Source organism: Ochotona curzoniae, unplaced genomic scaffold, assembly GCF_017591425.1.
Source record: "Ochotona curzoniae isolate NIBS_2020 unplaced genomic scaffold, NIBS_Ocur_1.0 contig_2692, whole genome shotgun sequence".
NCBI classification, from domain to species: Eukaryota; Metazoa; Chordata; class Mammalia; order Lagomorpha; family Ochotonidae; genus Ochotona; species Ochotona curzoniae.
Window position 1 is genome coordinate 20,500,829 of NW_024465556.1, and position 18,646 is coordinate 20,519,474.

Genomic DNA, 18,646 nt, shown 5'->3' on the forward strand with positions numbered 1-18,646 from the left:
TCACTTTATTAATTTCTACATAGTAATAATTCAAACCCCACACAATCCTTCTCTCTCTAAGAATTCTTAACTTGGGGCCACAGTCTCCCAAGGAAAGACTGGATAGGATGAAGAGGGATCTTGATAGTACTAAGGGAACCCATGAGCCTGGTTGAGAAAAATTACAAGCTTACTTTTATTCATCTCTAATTCAATTTTTTTACATTTATGCTTGTGACAAACATAGGCAATAACCAGAATACTACATGTGACTTTGCTAGCGAGAGAAATCCTAGATATTTACAAATAATTGAAAAGTATCATCTATGTAAATCTTATTCTGCTGCTGGATCTTGATAAAAATATCCTAATCAAGAACTGAGCATGCTGTGTCATTAATTTGTTTTCATACACTAGTAACCATAATCAGCATAACTGGTTTTCTTGTAATCTCATGCTTTTGTTCAATATTACAAATCATATGCTGAGGAAGGGGTCACAGACTTCACCAATGGTCAACGGAGCCCTAAACACAGCAAAACTTGGGAAGCCCTGCTTTTCCTATCAGCTGCTTGGTTTTCTTCCCTTCACGTATCACCTGCTGAAATGCTGTTTATTTATTTTTGACTTGTTTATTAATTTGCTTCTCTCTGATGCTACAACATAAGGGCCCAAGGCTTAAAACAATGCCTGACACACAGTAATCATTTAATAAATAATCATCCGATGAACAACTGAATCATCTGTGGTTTTCTAAATCAGAGTTAAATCACCAATGTAATGAAAATAAAAGACTATGGATATTGAACTGCTGAAATGTGATCCTTGCTGAACATGAATTTAGTCTCAAACCCTCCTCAATGCCATTAGATTTTAAACTAGCAGCTGTAACCTATGAAGTGCTTTATGTTTTCAGAGCCAAGAAGCAGGAATGTTTCTCACCCAAATCTACAGCCGAGGAAAGTAAGAATCAGAGGGGTTAATTCCGAACTCAAGGTCGCAAAGGGCACAGGCAACAGAACTGGTATTTGTAACCAATGTGCCTGCCTGCAACTGATCAGATTTTTAACTAAAAAAAAAAAAATTTTTCAAGAAAAAGAGCAAGAATTTTCTTCTTGTTCAGTTGAAAAAAAAAAATAAATAAAGATCTGGTTGAGCAAGGTGCCCCAGGACTCAGAGTTCAGTAGAGATTTCCAATAAAATGTTCTTTCCACTGTTCTGTTTGTGAGCGAAGGCAGAAAAACTCCTTAGCAAAAATACAACAGGGTGGAGTGCTAACAGGTTGCAAGTACAATTCATACACAAACCAAAGTGCACTCTTACTTTTCGCACAGTCTAGCTTACTTCTCTAAGTATTAAAGTTCAGCCTCATTCAGGGCATTAAGCACTTCATTATGCTGAGATGCAGGTTAATCTACACAATTACAAACTGTCCCTGGCTGCAGATTGCCTCGTTTGTCAGGTTACACAGGGCACAAACGCCTGATGACACATCAGCTCTGCTTTGCATCCCCAATTCAAGATCTCCGTTTTTTCTGGTTTTGACCTCATCAAGTCTTGCAGAAGGGAAGCTAAATCGGAGCGAGGAGACAGATATTGTCCTTACTTGAGTTACTGAGGACATCTGACCATTCATCTGGTCCACAAAGGAAAAGTCTTGGTTACCAAGAAGGAATAGCAAATGGGGTTAAACCTGTGGTCCATTACACTCAGGGCAACTCACCCACATGAGAAGCAAGCACTTGGACTGGTCCCTTCCTGACTCATGTGTTCAGTTTAGCATTACCAGCAATTAAACTGCTGTTGTTCCACCTGGGAGTGCACAGAGGCCAAGAGAATGGCTATATCATGTTGTTTTCAATAGTGATATATCTGAAATCCACAGAACCTGGCAGCAGTCAAGTTCATGATGTGGTAATTCCCTCCCATCTGCTATTCAGGTCAGAGAACCCCTCCCAGTCTCCCAACAAGATAGCACTGGTTGTTTGACAAATATGTTAACTTAGGTATTGCCCTTACCCTCAGCTTCTAGAAAGCAACCTCTAAACTCCTGGAATGGCATCCCCATAAAAATGTCTTTGTGCCAGCCAGACAGTCCCCATGCAGTTTTGGGTGGAGCTGACAACAGCAGTGTGCTGGAAAGCTTCAGCAAGGTGGTTTTGAGTCACATGCTATCCATCAATGTCAACCAGAGGTCATTCAGATGGACTCAATCAAGTCCTAGTAATCTCTGAACTCTGAGGCCCACGTGAGCTCCTCTGATATGCAATATTCCTGGCTTGCAGTTGCACACATCAATGAAAAAGCAATACTGTCTACATCTGGAGCCTTCTTGGACTGTGCCTCGTGTACCTCACCTTCAGCTGATGTCAGTCTAGCTTTTTTCCCAGTAATATATTGCAATTGTGAGTAAGATAGCCTTTCTGAGGTCTGTCTTCCTCCCAGTGAATTACTGAAGATAAGAGAGGCTCTGGGAATGACCTCCCCAACACTTGCAGTTGGTGTCATAAGTGAGGGCAGTCTTAGGGAACACTCACTCCATCCTCTTTGCAGAATTAGTTCTACTCATGCCTTGAGATCCAACACTGCATCCCTATATTTCTGCAGCCCAGAAAGCACATGCTCTTCTATACTAAAAGCTGGTGTTTTTCAAACTACTTTTCAACAAATCTCACAGTAAGAAACACATGGTTCCACCACACACCATTATCCACACAGGTTTATCACAGCATACAAGAACATGTCACAAAGTCCATTGAAACATGACACGCAAGATATTTTTGTGGCACAATGTTTTGAAATCCATATCTGATGGGCAGGTATTTCATCATATACATTTTCCACAAAAATAAGTGTATCTTTTATTTCTGTGCTTCCACAAACTTTTTGAGAACCCTTGGCATATGGATCTGTGTAAACAACTGAAAGTAAAGCCCTTCTCAATCATTCTGACTCTCTAGCCACACTTTGGTCTCAGGTTATTCAATCTCATCTTTTTTGGAAGGCTTGCTGCGACCCACTCCACTGCCTTCCCAAACCATTAGCACATGGAGATTCACAGATTTAAGGAGCACCAGTCTTCTCTACTACCTCAATAATGGGTCACCTTTCAACTTTGTGATACATCCTGTTTAATTTCCGAGCTGCATTCACAGCTCACCTGACAAAAAGCTTCAAAACAGACCTCAGGAGGACCTTAGCAATAGGCTCTCCTCCTATACAGGATACACTCAGCCTGAGCACTGTACGGACAACTTCTCCAAGCCACATCTTTCTTTTCCCAGCATTATCATAAAGTCATCCCCAATCACTATTTCCAACCCCGGTTGGAAGATGGCAGAACTTGGAAAGGCCATGGGGCTTGTGCAGGGACACCCAGCTACAAAGCACCACAGGAGAAGGCAGCCAGGAAGGCTGCTCCCAATCCCTGCTGTTAGCCACAAGGCCTCCTTCTCATGCACTGTCATCTCAGTCTGGAGGCTCCCAGCAGCTCTTCAAAGAAGAAGTTGCTGAGAACAAACACAAACATGCAGCTCTGGCTTGGACAGCTCAGGGAGAAGGCGGCTGGCAAACGTGGCCTGTCAACCAGCACTCCTGTCAAGCAGGGCTCAGTGACCTTCTGCCCACCGCAGCACTCCTGGGCCTGTCTGTTTTGGTTTCCCTCATTCATCTCAGGGGAGGTTCCTTCTTCCAGAACACCAGTCACCCCTTGCCTGCTCCCTCACTGCCTGGCTTTCCCACACCAATTAAACTGTCACGGCTGGCTGCCTTGAAGACAGGTGAGGGCAGAAAAATCTGAAGGAAGCAGGGTACTCAGGGGAGATGGGGCCTCTGCCGAATGCTCTTCTGTTTTCCATCAGATTGGTTGCAGACTGGAGAGATGAGTCCACAGACATCCCCAGCGGCTCTCCATGTCTGCATCTATTTCCCCAGTGATAAGTAAGTGGTACAGCCTCAGGGAGAAGCACCAGCTGTTTGTGTCAGGGTGAGCACCCCTTGGGTGCCTAGGTCCTGGTGCAACAGCATGGAGCTGGAATGGAAAGATCAGCTGGAGATTGTTTGCATCCCAGGATCCCAGCCAAAAGGGCATGTTTCCTGCCCCAGCCAGGTGCTAGACTTCAGTGCATCAAGCAAGCATGAAGGAAGAGCTCACAGGCTCTGCCCCACAGTTGCATGTGGCCTTACAAACTCCCTTCAGTGGCTGCCTGGGTTTGTAAAGAGTTGGGAAACCACGGGCCTTCTTTTATTTCATGAACCTGGCTTCTTCATAGGCAAGATTCGAATGCACAGGGATGGCTCAGGGAAGGGAATGCTTGCTCAGAGAGAGAAAAGAGAACATACAGTGATTTGCACTTGGACCTGTTTTGCATCCCAGAAACAGGAAGACGGTTCCCAATCTCTCTTTGCGCTGTGCATATGTAATTGGTCTTTTCTTGGCCATGTGGTATTCATAGAGAAGAAACAAGAGGCAATGAACACACAAACCAACGTCATAGAGCAGGAATTCCCAGGTGAGGTTCCCTGGATCAACTTCAAGGACTCTTGACAAGCAAAGTTTCTTCGGTTCTCTGCCAATTCCCAACAGGGTGCTTGACCCAAACCCAGTCCATTTGGCATCCGCACTGGCTTCTCTGAAGCTTACCTGCTGGAGCTTTCCACTCTTAGCTCCACTGCCTCTGAGTGTCTGAGTGTGTAAGCACATAGGTACACACATCCCAGACAAGCAATCAGCAGCAGCTCCTGGTCTCCTCCCCACCTTGTCTCTGACAACAGACTGTGCTCAAAGGCACTGCCAAGCTGCACAGCTGCCTGGTGCACATCTCAATTATTAACACTGCTCTTCGCAGCCCTTGCCTTATTATTCCTGTTCATGCTATTATGAAGAGGACAAAAATCCTCCATGCACTCCTTGTCCACTTCCTTCTGCTGCTAGAGAAGAACACGTGCCAGGTAGTCATGTAATTGCATCCAGGTCCATTCCACTTTTCTCTACATACTGTCCCTGCATTTCCCACTAAGGCAAGCAAGAACAAGCATATCTCACACTGGGTGATAGGTTCATTTCCTGGCATAGGATAAAGACAGCAGACCATGGGAACACCAGTGCTCAAAAAAAGACAGTGCCCCTGGAGCATGAGATTCTTGTTAAGCCAGACAAATATTTGGTAGTGGATTCCAGCCTTGGAGATCCAGGACCTTTAACCAGTGTGTCTTCCCAAAAGGTGCCAAGAGGGTTTCCACAAAGGAGACCAGACTAGAGGAGCAGCACTCTTGAACTGAGTTGCCGCAAGGCGGCCACCACGTTCCTGTCTCTAAACACAGCCAAGCAGTAGACTTGAAGCTTAAGCAGCCTCAAGACATGAGTTGCCAAGTTCCTGTGTAAAAAAATGAAAGGTCAACAATAGAACTATAACCCAGACTTGAGATCATGATAAAGGAGAAAAACCCAGACCAGCTTCCAATTCTATTTTAGAAAGACCATGACAAAGAGGTTATCAGTAAATGTTAAACATAATAATTAGCAAATTGTGAACTTGAAAGTTGATGAAAATTACCACCAGGACTTATTTAAGTTGACTGTGCTTTATAAACACACATGCTAGGAGTTAGACCCCATTTCACATCACATACCCATTTTAGCTAAGTAGGTCAGGAGATAGTCTCCAATGGTTATCAACACTTACACATTTCATATAATCAACTCTGTTTTGGTCAAGTTCATGCACTGGCAGAATGGACAGATTTGGGCCTGTCTTGTAGAAAGAATCTAACAACTTAAGGAAGGGTATGTTCACTTCCATTTATGTCCTGGAAAATACACCGGGGTGTCTTAGCAACCATGTTTAAAAAGCTCTTGCCGTTCTTAACCAAACAGAGTGTATGTTTATTAGGTTCTAACAACGTTATTTTCAGAGATGACGTCGAGTCAGTGATATGTAGCTTTGGGCCTTACAGTAACGTCGGGGTGATTTACTGCTCTGACATAGAGTATTTGCCTGGAGAAAAGTGGAAATGTAATCCAGCCATGTTGAAGAACGTGTCTGGTAGGAAACAACCTCAAGTACCCTGAGACTAAGAGCTCCCCACCTGGCAAAGAACAAGGTCCCTTTCTGGGAGTTGGTTGGTGGGGGGTGAGGGTGGTAAGTAAAAATGAAGAACATTTCCTGGCGCTCAGAGCACAACTAATCCAAGACCATGGAAATAGACAGTTCAGAGCAGAGGTTAAAAACAGGCAGCCAGAATCTGTCCTGCAAAGGTGTTTTGTTTGGCTGCAGGGTACTTGAAAAGTTTTGGATGTGTGACCAGTATTTTAATACTGGAGAGTCAACATAAAAGCCCCTTTTGAAATACTGGTGATTCAATGTAAAAGCCCCTTTGTCTTTCTCCTCTTAAGATCCAGCCACTAGAACCTATACTTCTTCCAAAGAATGATTACATGCAGCCGACAAGCCACATAAGGGGAATCCCGGGGGCCAGCTCACGACACCTGTATCTTGTCCACCTCCTCCCTTTTCTGGCTACTGCCTCCCCTGCCTCTTGGAGCTTGCTGGCCACTATTAAAGACAACGTCAACTGACTCTGTGGTGCTTTCAGTGAGCACAACTCTTTCCCCAGCCAGTCTCATTATCAGATATAAATTTGGAACAAGCATGCATATTTCCAAAACCCAACAGAAAAGTAAGATCACTGAGGTCTTCTAAAAGTTTTGTTATATTTACAAGTGTCATTTGTCTTGAGTGCTGGAAGTTGCTGGGGTTCAATATGTCCTGAACAAGTCAAAAGACAGAGCTTGAAATGAGATGTCTGTTTTTATGTTCTCATCTGAAACAATCAGGCAGCATGGAGAAGGGTGTGATGGAGGGCATCTATCTCAGAACATGTTTCCTTTTTTTACAATTTTTTCATTGCGGTATTAAGTAGAGAGATAGACAAAGCTCCTGCCTTCTTCACTCTGCACATGCCTGTCATAGTTGGGACTGGGTTGGGCCAAAGCCAGGATCCTGGAACTCAATCCAGGTCTCCCACATGGGTCACAGGGACCCAACTACTTGGGACATCACCTGCTGCCGCCCAAGGTACACACAAACAGGAAGCTGGAATTGGAAGGAAAGTATAAACTTGAACCCAGATACTCTGAAATGGCATGCAAGCCCTCCCAACCAGAAATGTAAGCCACTGGGGCAAATGCCTGCCAAAGCATACATTCTTATAGGGAAGATTTCCTAAAGGATGGGGCAAATGATAAATGGAGACATGAGGACTTATTCACCAGTCCTCAAAGGACCAGAGCCTGCAACAACACCACACACACACAGTTTTCATCTCAATTTCCTTAAAATCAGAAGAAAAAAATATAATGATAACACTCAACAACAATAATCAATTTAGCCTATATTACATCTGTCTTTATTCCAACACTGCTGGCATATATAACCCTTAACTTATGGAAGAAGGGATCCCTGGAGCCCAGGAAGTATACAACATGATGCTAAGAACAAGCACTGGACTCCAGACAGGCACTCTGGGTCCACTCACTGCCTATTTGTCCACAACACAGCCTTATTTTGCTACCAACTTTCTTCCCCATCACATCCCTGCAATGCTGTACATGTGGCAAACTCACGAACAAGGCCCCCATAAATCACATCATACCTCATACCCTGACCTCAGCTTTGGAACCAAGCAGTTGCCTTCCAGTCACTCCCAGAAATTTCTAAATGGAAATTTCCAGATGTTTTAATCATGTGCAACTGAATAACCGTGTCACCATCACTGCAAACAGTTTGCTTCTTTGATGCTGGTATGTTACGCTTGAAGTAAGTTCAAGCCACAATGGCAATACCCCTTTGCAGACTCCCAGAGTTCAATGCAGAGCACACTGAGATTTCTGTCTCCCTACCTCAATAAACCTTGTCCAGAGCCAAACCACTCCACGGGATCCAGCTTTCCCTTCAACTTCTCAACATCCAGCACTGACTAGTGGCAATGCTCCTAGATGGAACCATTCATGTTGTTCCCAGGGATCTCTCATTTGTCATGTTTTGTTCCCTGTTTTTCTACACTTACAGCCAAACTTCCTGAACTCAGTAAATATGTACAAAATCTAAATATCTTAATGGGAGAGGTGTAGCCTTAACATTAGTCCAAGTCCCCCAACAGGTAACAAAATGACTTGCACACAGTTGGTACTCATCTATTACCCAACAGCTTTAAAGCCATAAGCCATGGATATCCAGCTCTTCTATTCATCTGTTATTGTGACTATCCTAATGGTCAACCCCTCATGCTCTGCTTCCCTAATCTAAGTACATATGCAACCTGGTTTTTCCATTACACACACACACACACACACACACACACACACACACACACACACACACACGCCCTCTTTCTTTATCTCTATCTCCACCTCTTTCCAAGTCTTCTGAAGAGTGACATAAACATCAAGAAATCCCAAGACTGTTCCTGCTACAAATGATTCTATTTTTAAACTACAAATCATTCCTCATCCACCAGGGTCTTCCCACAGTTATAATTAGTCAGGCGGTCACAACAGAAAAGGGGTAAAAGACAAGAAAAAGGTCCAATCTCCTATAGTCTATAACCTGTACTCAAGCTGGTATGGCTGTCATTATGCTTCAGTGCCACTCTAGCCAAGTTCAGTTGAGCTGTGTTTGGATTAAACTGTTCTGAGACATAGCATTTCCCTCCAGCTGGCTCCTACCAGCATCTCTCCACAGTGTCTAACGCACATCTGTCTGTGACTTTAGGAAGAGAACCAGCACTGTGCATTGAGGAGAAAAAACAGACATCAATGTGCTATTGACTTGAGCTAATTGCAGAGCACACAAAAGACTTTTAAGCCAGAAGGAGAATCCATTTTCTTCATCTACTTTGGAACAGCCATTCCTTAAGAAACAAACAACAAAGACAAGGGAGCCAAGTATCAGGTCTTCCAAAGCATTCTTCTTGAATTCTGCAGAGTGAAGAGATTGGAAGAAATAATTCATTCTAATTTTGGAAGGTAGAACAGACATGAATTTATAGGCACAACTATCAGATAGTGTTTTCAGAGGGAGAACAAATGAACAATTGGGCAAAATGTCCCCCAAAGTTATGCAAAGCACATTCCAAACAGAAAAAGTCACTGTGCTCACCATTGCGAACTTCCCACAACAAAGTCTAACTCTTAACACCACCACCAGAGTGGAGAAAAGGAGAGAGAGCAACAGGGCAGAAAATCAAGGAATTCAAGGTCTTTGGCCAATTGGATGATGTAGTCTAATTCCCCTCAGCCACCTGACTGGGTTTGAACTTTTTCACCTAGAATTATCTTTGTTCTTTCCCATGGACCTTAAATTGCCCAGGACGAAGACCAGAAAGTCTAAAACTGGCATTGAAAGTCAATATATTTTTTTGCAATTCAATGAGTAGACGATCGTATAGTTGTTCTTTTTTTGACTTAATATAAACAACATAAGAGATCAAGTTAGAAAGAGCCTAGACTAGGAGGGAAGAGCTCTGGCTTCTAGCTGTGGCTCTGACCCAAGCTAGCTGTACAGCCATGAGCAGGTTGCTCCTCAGGAGTGGATGAAGAAGCACAGGCAACAATGGCACCAAATGGATTCCAGGGCTTCTTCAAGCTCTAACACTGTCTTTTCAAGTGGCATTTTGGAGCAAACCGGAAAATCTAGCTCAGTCCTCCTTCCCACTACTATTTTTTCCTGATTTCTTTCCTAAAGAATTGCTCAAGATCAGCAGTTCCTTCTAAATGCTATTACCAGCGATGCTTAGGTACCAACTGCACAAGGAAGTGAGAAAGATAAGAATGTGTCTCCAATGCAGAAAGCTGAAGGAGGAAAAGCACTCACACTCGGAGATAAAAGAAGTCAACCTGACAACCAATGAACAGATTTGGCCCCCCAAAATCTACCCAAAATGATACGGATGTATGGGGGTACTTCCAAAGCCTATAGAAAATGGATGTAACAGGTAAGCTTATTTTGCTAGAGAAAAATTTTAAACCCATGAATGTGTTAGGTCTTCAAAACATTTGTGTGAAAAATGCACATTCTGAGAATACCACATACATTTTCAAGTTTCTTACACCAATATAAACTTATGTTTGAATTCCATCTTTCATGAATTTTCTGAAGTGCCCTTGGAAATATCAACTGGCTCCATTCCTTTGTATATACTCTTCCCCTGTCTTCTCTATCAGGTCTAAATCTAATTATTGAAAAAAAATGGCAATTTAGAAAAACTAGATGAGGTTCACAGGTTGAGTTGAACTGACTCCCATGTCAGAGTACAGAGTACTGCCATGAAAGGTTAACCTCTGAAAGGGGACAAGGACTTCCCAGTGGGAGTTATTTACAGCCTCTTTGCCCAGAGGGCGGCTCCTCTTCCTCCATCTCTAAGTGGGCTCAGCTCCTCTACCATCTGACATTCCATTCTCTCAACAGCTGCTGGCTCTCCTGTTGTGTTCCCTTCACAGATGTGCAGGGCTGTTCTGAACATCCTGCCCTTGAACTTTCCCTACCCATAATTTTCCGAACCAAAGCCTGGCAATAAAAATGTCAGAGAAGGATGCAGAAAAGTGGGGGAGGGGGTGTTATTTAGGAAGGGAGAAAAAGGAAAAGAGCAGGGAAGATGCTCTGCACACATAGTGATTCATGTTGACTTCTGTAATGCAGGTTAAATGTATGCCTTGAGTTCTCAAAACGGGCATGAGGGCAAGCAACTGCAGCAGACTTCCAGAACCCTCCCTAGAAGGGTTCTACAAAGGAGTTAGGGAGGAAAGGATTCAGACTTTGCTTCTCTCCATGTCATGGCCTGTCCTGCAGATCAGGTTATGGACAGGGATGCACGCTAAGTGACAGTAACTGCCTCCACTCTCAGCACTTTAGAGTCTGTGCTGCTGTCAGAGGCATAACCAATGGCATCCTCACAATTCTGGCAGGGGCCTACCATAAATCCCGGCACAAAGGAGGTATAGAGTCAACAGCTGCCTGTCTTCAGTGAACACAGTAAGAACATCAGACATCTTACATCATTTCAAAGACCTTCATGGGAGGCCAAACTTTTTTGAAGTATGTTAGTCTTAAAACACTTTCTGGATCCAGTATGATGGCTCAATTGTCTAATCTTCCATCTCCAAGTACTGGGATTCTATATGGGTGTCAGTTTGTGTCCTGCCTGCTCCACTTCCCTTCCAGCTCCCTGCTTGTGACCTGGGAAAGCAGTGGAAGATGGCTCAAAGACCAGGGACTTTGCACAGCATGAAAACCTAGAAGTTTCTGGCTCCTCACTGCAGATGAGCTCAGCTCCAGCTGTTGTAGCCACTTGGAGAGTGAAACAGCAGATGAAGATTTTTTTTCCTTTCTGATTCTCCATAAAATTTGCCTTTCCAGTAAAAATAAGCAAATCTTAAGAAAACAAACCATTAACTTTCTAGGCATGGAAATATTGTACAGCATCATTAAGAATTATAAACAAATGAACTAAATTCTGTAATTTTCTATGGCATAAAAGGATTTATCTGAGAGGGAAATGGAGTATCTCAAGTTTAGTGTGCCAAGTAACAGACACAGAGAACCAGGAAAAGAGCAGGGAGGTCACAGAGCCTTTTAACTCCGAAGGATCTGTTTGAGAAAATTAAAATTAAAAAAAAAATTTCCTTGTTCTTTGCTAACTTGACACAATCACATCCCAAAATGCTGCTACTCCATTGAAATAAAGGGAATCACAGGAAGTAATTAAATGAAGAAATGAGTCAAGATCCACACTGACAGACAGTGGACAGCACCTGAGGGAGGGCAGAGGCTTATGGGGAAAGCCAGTGACAGGTCCCTCTAATCAGGGTCACCTGCAGAGACTTGGATCCCAAGGTAGGAAATGAGAATAGAGAGGGAAAGGAAATCCAGCACAGATGAGCTGGCAGGATGAGTTGAAGCCAACTTCCATTCTTGTAACATGTCATTAAATCTCTGGAGCTGCTTCCACAATCTGGAAGTTCACATCTTGACACCTAAGCCGAGGTAGGAGAACCAGAATGTGTGCAGAATGCGGTGAGTGAAATGGTTGGGCAACTGTAACCAGCTCTGCTTAAGCTCTGGGTCTCTCTATTACAACAACAGTGCTTTTTTTTTCCAGAGACTATGAAAACAATCTGGTTAACCTCTATGGCAACCTTGAAGATAGTTTTCCTTAACCAAACACCTAATCACAAAGCAATTTTACCCTCTGGGAAGCATTCAATGTGATGACACTGAAGATGTTTCAAATGAATGAAGGATGACTACAAAGAGAATGAATGAAAACAAAAGCAAAATCACAAAAGATTGGAGACAGGCTTTGTTCTAACTGTAATTCTACTATTACCTAGCAATCAAGCCCTTGGATTAGATGCTCTACAAAATTAGTACTGCCATTCCCTCCTCCTGCTTAAGGGCCATACTCCCACAACAAGAGTGCTGACTCCGGAAGCTGAGAGCAAAGACTGGCAAAATCAGCAGGTGCCCCACCACGTGCCAGCCAGTTTGGAACAGATAAGGTCATTAAGGAAAACCTCAACAATGTATAACCTTTCAAGTTGACTCTGCTAGCAGCGGGCAGCTTGCCTTTCAGAGACAAATGCCTGCTTGGAAGCTGCCAGTGAGCAGGACTTGACCTTCATTTTCAGTATAGGTGGCATTAAATATTCAAAATCCACATAGTGGTAGCATAAGAAGGAAGAGCATTTAACCATGAGTTAGGGAATACGTATCTCCACATGTGTGAGTCATCCCTTCCCAGAATGCTCCTAGAAAAGAAAAAAAAATGCAAACACCCTGGGCTCTGAGCCCATTCTCTTCCAACTTATTCTAGGCATTCTGGAAGCAATGCAGACTGCTGCTGCACTATGCCATCCATGCTCCCCACCCTCCTCACTCCGTCACCGTGAGGTCTTTTTTATTTTCCTTATATACTAGATAAGAATTACTGTTCTCATGTCAAAAGAAGGAAGCTGACATGAATGGAACACTGATGATGACATTAGCATCCTGGGGCATCTGTGAATACTTTAGGCTTGGTTGTACAATTTTTTTTTAAGTCTCTACAATGTAGGAATCAGAGTGTGTAGGAGAAGGAGTTGGTACAGGCATCAGAAGATGTCAGAATTAGAAGCTGGAGTACTGTGGAGCACATATTGAGCCAAGAAACCTTTTAAGAAGAAAAAGTGTTTCTATGGATGATATCCAATACACTATGGCTAATTGGAGGAGATCGGGTGGGGGGACGTGTGACAGGCTTACTGCTTCATTGCTAAGCACTGACATTTATGTCTATCAAAGATGTGGGAGACCAACTCCCTCTGCTTACACATTTCTGGAGTGTCGGCTGTTGGGGTGAGAAAGCACAATTTTAACACAGTCTAATGTAATTCTCTTCGGATTTCCTTCCAATCCAAGAGCCCCAAGGACAATCTGTCTCATCTACACAGTGATCACTGAGGCTACACAAATGATCCTTTCATAACCATCACTCCAGAAGAATGAAAACCCCCAAAAAGGGCTTCTTGAATCAACAAGACCCACTCAGGAATCTGTCTCAGTCTAAGAATGGAAAAGAACAGAGGTACACAGGTAGGTGTCTTCAGAAAAGACTATCTACCACTTCTTGCTATTAAAATCAGTTTTGAAAGGTTCAAATACTCAGAAAAATAAATAGCTGTTCTTTGAACTGCCTTGTTCCCAGGCTGATGGATGGAAGCAGAAAAAATGCCCCAGACTGCTTGTCTACCGGCACAGCCAAGGCTATCCTGTGCTAAGACTCTGCTGGCCAAGCAGCTCATCATCATTCCTTGTCACCAGAGCTGGCTTTGTATCTTAAGTGGCTTTCCTCATCTCTCCAAAGAGCTGAGGGCCTTGAATTTCACTGGGATATCCCTTACTAGTTGGAGGAAGCAGCTCTGATTCAAATTCACTAAGTCATTACGTAGACAGGGTCTGCCCAGTTCAGTTCACTCCTTACATATTTATTTGAAAGGTGTCAATGCTAAGAAATATTTCTCAGTAAAATCCTGGGGACTTTTCCCAGGATGATGATTCAACAGAACTTCCAAGAGAAGTTAAAGCTGTATCGCCAAGATAGTCAACCAAACCACAACTGCATAAAGCTGTTAATGGATCTGAATGAAAAAGAGGGCCTTAACAATTTACATTCTTATATAAATATTTTAGTAACATTTTAAAGACACTTTACATTCTTCTTTTTCTCTTTCCATTGGGCATATTCTATGTGGATTAACCTGATCTTATTCACTAAGCTTGACTATCATTTGCACAATAGGTTTCCTTTTATTATTTTTTTCCCTCTGGGAATCTGTAGAATTTATACAAAGGTGACTTTAGAGTTTCTACTTTAACTCTTTAATTTCCTGAGAGAGAGTGGGCATGTTTGCTGGCTTTCCCAGGAAGATGCAATGTTCCTTCATGCTAACTCTGTTGAGTGGGCCCCCTGATAGTATTATAGGAGGCTACTTCAGGGCCCGGTGGCAGAGAAAAAAGTGGAAAGGGTTATACCAACAGCCATAAGATCTTCTTAAACACAGTGGGTTTTGCTATGCTAAACTATGCAGCTGGGTGACAGCCCCAAGGATGGTGGGGACAGTCTTATTTCAGAGAATAGGACTCAAGGTCTACCCTCAGTCTGGACTCTCTGCAAATCCATTCCACACATCAGAATCACAGAGGACTCTCAACACTGGCTTCCCCAACGCTAATGCAAAACGAGAATGAAACCCAAAGGACACCAAGAAGGAGGTATACTGTCTTCTCCCGTGCAGGTGAAAGCACCAGGATCTACGGCACAAAGGATTGCCCTCACAACAGACACCATAAAAAAAGACAACATTCAATCCCATCCAGGAAGAGCAGTTTATTTATGAGTAGTACAGAGGAACAAAAAGGGAGAATAAGGTAGGGAAGATGTCTCCAAAGTATCTGTCCTTCTAACCGATCTCTTTGCTCACCTTCATACAGGAGCTTGTATCTCGGACACACAAACATACATGCCTGAGCCTCCATCCTGAGCCCCAACACGGAAGTTTACAAGGAGCATAACCCACAACATGTGAGAATCCCTCTGAAGAGAAATGGGGAAAGAAGATCAAGGACCTTGGAGGGTCTCTCATTGAACTCGAAGATGGAGCAGAATAATCAAGAGTAAATATTTAAAGGCAACTTACCTTTGAGGACACACAAATTGGGGTCTTCCATACCTAAATAAGCTCTTTGACCAGGGATTTCAGTCAGAGGGAGGGTGAGAAATCTCATTTCCCAAAGATGTTTAGAAACCCTGCATCCAAAATGGGCAAGGGCTGTCCAGCCTGGCACTGGGCTGAAGGACCTCTCTTCACCCAGTATTGGCTGGCTCCCAGAGATAAGTGACAAGAGGCCTTTTCTTTATTTTCCTGGCTTGACATTTTGGCTTATGCATCCAAATGCAGAATATCCTTTGGCTGTTGACCAGATGGCTCTGAGAAATTCAGAGTTGAGATATCCATGAAATTGCCAACAGCCGAGCCACCAAAGAGAAATCTCAGAATTCAGACACACAGAGGTCTGAGCCAACAGGGATGACAGGAGGGTTCCTAGGATTAAAGTCTAGAATCTACCTTGGCAGAGATAGCACTGAACAAGCTAAAAACATTCTCACAGTGGGCAATGAACTTAAGCCACTTTCCTTAACCAGAGTTGCCAAATTCAAGTCGTAAGAGAAAAAGTAAGCTCCAAACATTTCCCCAAAGCCACTGACTTTAAGACTGAAACAGAGAATGTACCAGCAGGAATCAGGACATGCCTGTATGCCTCCTTGAAGCCTTGCTGTGCCCTTTTCTTGGTGTGACCACTTGCAAGGTATTTAGTGTCTGTCACTCAAGTTCACCCTAGATCACACTCAGCTGGCACCCCAGGGATCTGTGGTTCACGTCTATTCTAAGGATGTTGACACACACATGGGCCTGCACTTCTGGGGGTCACCACAAAAGCTATCATCCCACATCCATATATTTCATCAGTCAAGAAGCAGCAGTGTGTGACGCGTCCACTGACTCTTCAGGTGGGGGTAAGAGGCAGCATCATGCCTGCTAAGCTGTCCCCTACTTAGACCAAAACAAGGGAAACCCAAAGGAGGTAAGAATGGTACAGTCATAGCAAGAACGGCTCAATCCCCCACTCATTAACAATGTCATTTGCCTGCAGATTGTGGATTCCCACCATAGTGCTATGAACTCCTTGACATCATCAGTGGAAATGCTACATCAGGAAATACTAAAATAACACCCATCAAGAAGACTTGAGTTTAGACGTCTTCCCTCCCATACCAGCAGGACATGGGCAGCCCTACTTTTGAGGAGCTCTCTTTTCCATTCAGAAAGCCAGCATGGAACAGCCTTGCCTCACACTCAGGAGGCTGTCACCAAGGTTGGTGTCAAGGTCAACAAAACGTTTGATTTCAGGGCTCATGATCATTTTAGCAAAGGACAAAATATCTGAATACTCACTTGGATGAATCTATGAAGTATATTACAAGTGCACCAATGCTGAGAGCAAAGACTAAGACAACCTGTAAAAGAAGAGAAAAACGTCATCACTGAAGGGTGAACAGAGGGATGTTTGGCATTCACAAGCAGCAGCTCTCAGACCCTATCCCACATGCTTCCTGAGGCTAGTTGGGAAATCTCACACCCATGCTGCCTCCACTAAGTCTCCTTAATGTTGACTCCTTACCTGGCACAGGCAGTAGCCCTACTCTTGCCAATGGGGGTCAGGGCAGACCATTCTAGCTTATGGCATGGTGTTTTTATACCACCCTAATAGCTAAAAGTCTAGTTTTTTTTTTTTCTATAACTGAAATCAATACACTTGAGTGGGAATAGAGAAGTTAGCAATTAGGAAGGATACCATGTCTCATATTATATGTCACCTTAGGATCCCAAAAGACTCAGATGCAAAGGTAACCACTTTTATTAAGGTACAACTTAAATACCATAAACTTCATCTGATTCATGCAATGAATCAACATCTTTTCGTAAATCTGCCCAGTTTTGCAGGTATCACTGTAATCCAGTTTCAAAATATGTTTTTGTCATCTCCTCAAGATCCCTCATGCCCATTAATTCCCATCCCCTACCCCAAATCACCACCTATTTCCTTTCTCTACACAAGAAATATTAGTTTGGAAAGCAGCAGTGTGCTGTCATGAAAACTCCCCTGTGTTTGTATACATAGAAACAAATATAGATGTGATTTAGAGACATACGGCTATTATACTTCTCACGCATTCAGGAAACTACTTCAGTTGCAGGATGCCAAACTGGATAACACATGAGGCAAGTTCTGTGACAAGTCACATTCCTCTTCACACTCTTCACTCAGAATTAACTGCCCCGAGTATAAAACAGAACACTGGCACCTACTTCAGTGGATACCTGTCACACTGAAGTCCATCCGACAAACATGTAGCACATGAAGCCCATCCTGACCAGCAGGTCCTCAACATTCTAATTCATTTCACCTCTGATGGAGCAGATGAGTGAAAAGACATTATGGTCAAAAACAAATAGAGAAAGAACCTAATGGCCAATGACTAAGTAAATGTGAGAAAAAGAAAAAAAAATCAAACACCATTAGCATATGACAATGCCTTATCAGTGCTCACAAACGGCTTTTTGATGTGCCAATACCCAAAGAAGACCTAGCCAGAAGGGCACTGCAAGCACTTCCCTCCTCAGAGCATCCACAGACCCACACTGTGGTACTGGCTGTGGACTATCCATGTATCAACATGAATAAGCTCTCTCTCTCTCTGATTCATTTTTGCCAAAGTGACTGACAGAAAATAAAATCTGTATGAGATACTCATTAAAACACTGCACATCTCTTACGGAGCTGCTGAGGAGAAATTGTAGGTGACAGAAGACAGAAAATGACCATGAAATCAACTGGGCATATTGCCACTTGACAGCAACTATTAAAATATTATGAAAGGGAGTTTTTAAAATAATGTATCCCTGAGGATGACTTTATTTTTCTAGTTTGTCTTAAAAACCAAAACCTGGTCTGGTACATGCCAGGAAACCCAGCAGCCTGTCAGTAATTACCCTCTAACCAATACTAATCCCTCTCAGCTGGCTCACCCCCTGTCTAGCTTCACATCCACTCATTCATATATTCTTTGCAAAGGTTTACACAAAAACACAGAAACAACCTAAGCAGGTCTCTGATATTTTCCTGTATTTTCTGAAGGAGGCAGCATAACAAATAGGTTAAGATTAATTTTCAAGCCATGCTGCTATTTCTGAAACAGAAGCAGTTAGATGCTGGTCCTGACCTCGTTCTCAAAAAAGCTGCAAAGAGCAGGGGTGTGGCCTGCGCTGAGGGGAAGGGCCTCTCTTCATTCATAAACAGCTGATCCAAAACTAATCCCTGTCAATGGGACTCCCTGTGTGTCTGAAGGCTGAGCTTCTCTCCCAGCTGGCTAGACAGGCTGCCGTTAAACGCTACAGCTGTGAGGGAGGAAAGAGGCCTCACAAACGGCAGCTACCTCCATCTACAAGGAGATTAAAATATGAGCTCTCCTGCCATGGCCATAACCTCCTAGCATGAGGATGGCCAGACAC

At 43.3% G+C, this 18,646-nt stretch overlaps 1 protein-coding gene across 26 annotated transcripts in view; it reads right to left on the reverse strand.

Moving 5' to 3' along the window:
- Window positions 1–18,646, reverse strand: part of KCNMA1 (potassium calcium-activated channel subfamily M alpha 1) — a 664,040-nt gene that overhangs the window by 317,200 nt on the left and 328,194 nt on the right. For all 26 annotated transcript variants that reach the window (XM_040976116.1, XM_040976108.1, XM_040976123.1 and 23 more), the window contains one exon: window positions 16,529–16,590. In XM_040976116.1, the coding sequence (XP_040832050.1) occupies window positions 16,529–16,590 (62 nt within the window). The remainder of the gene's footprint in view (window positions 1–16,528; window positions 16,591–18,646) is intronic.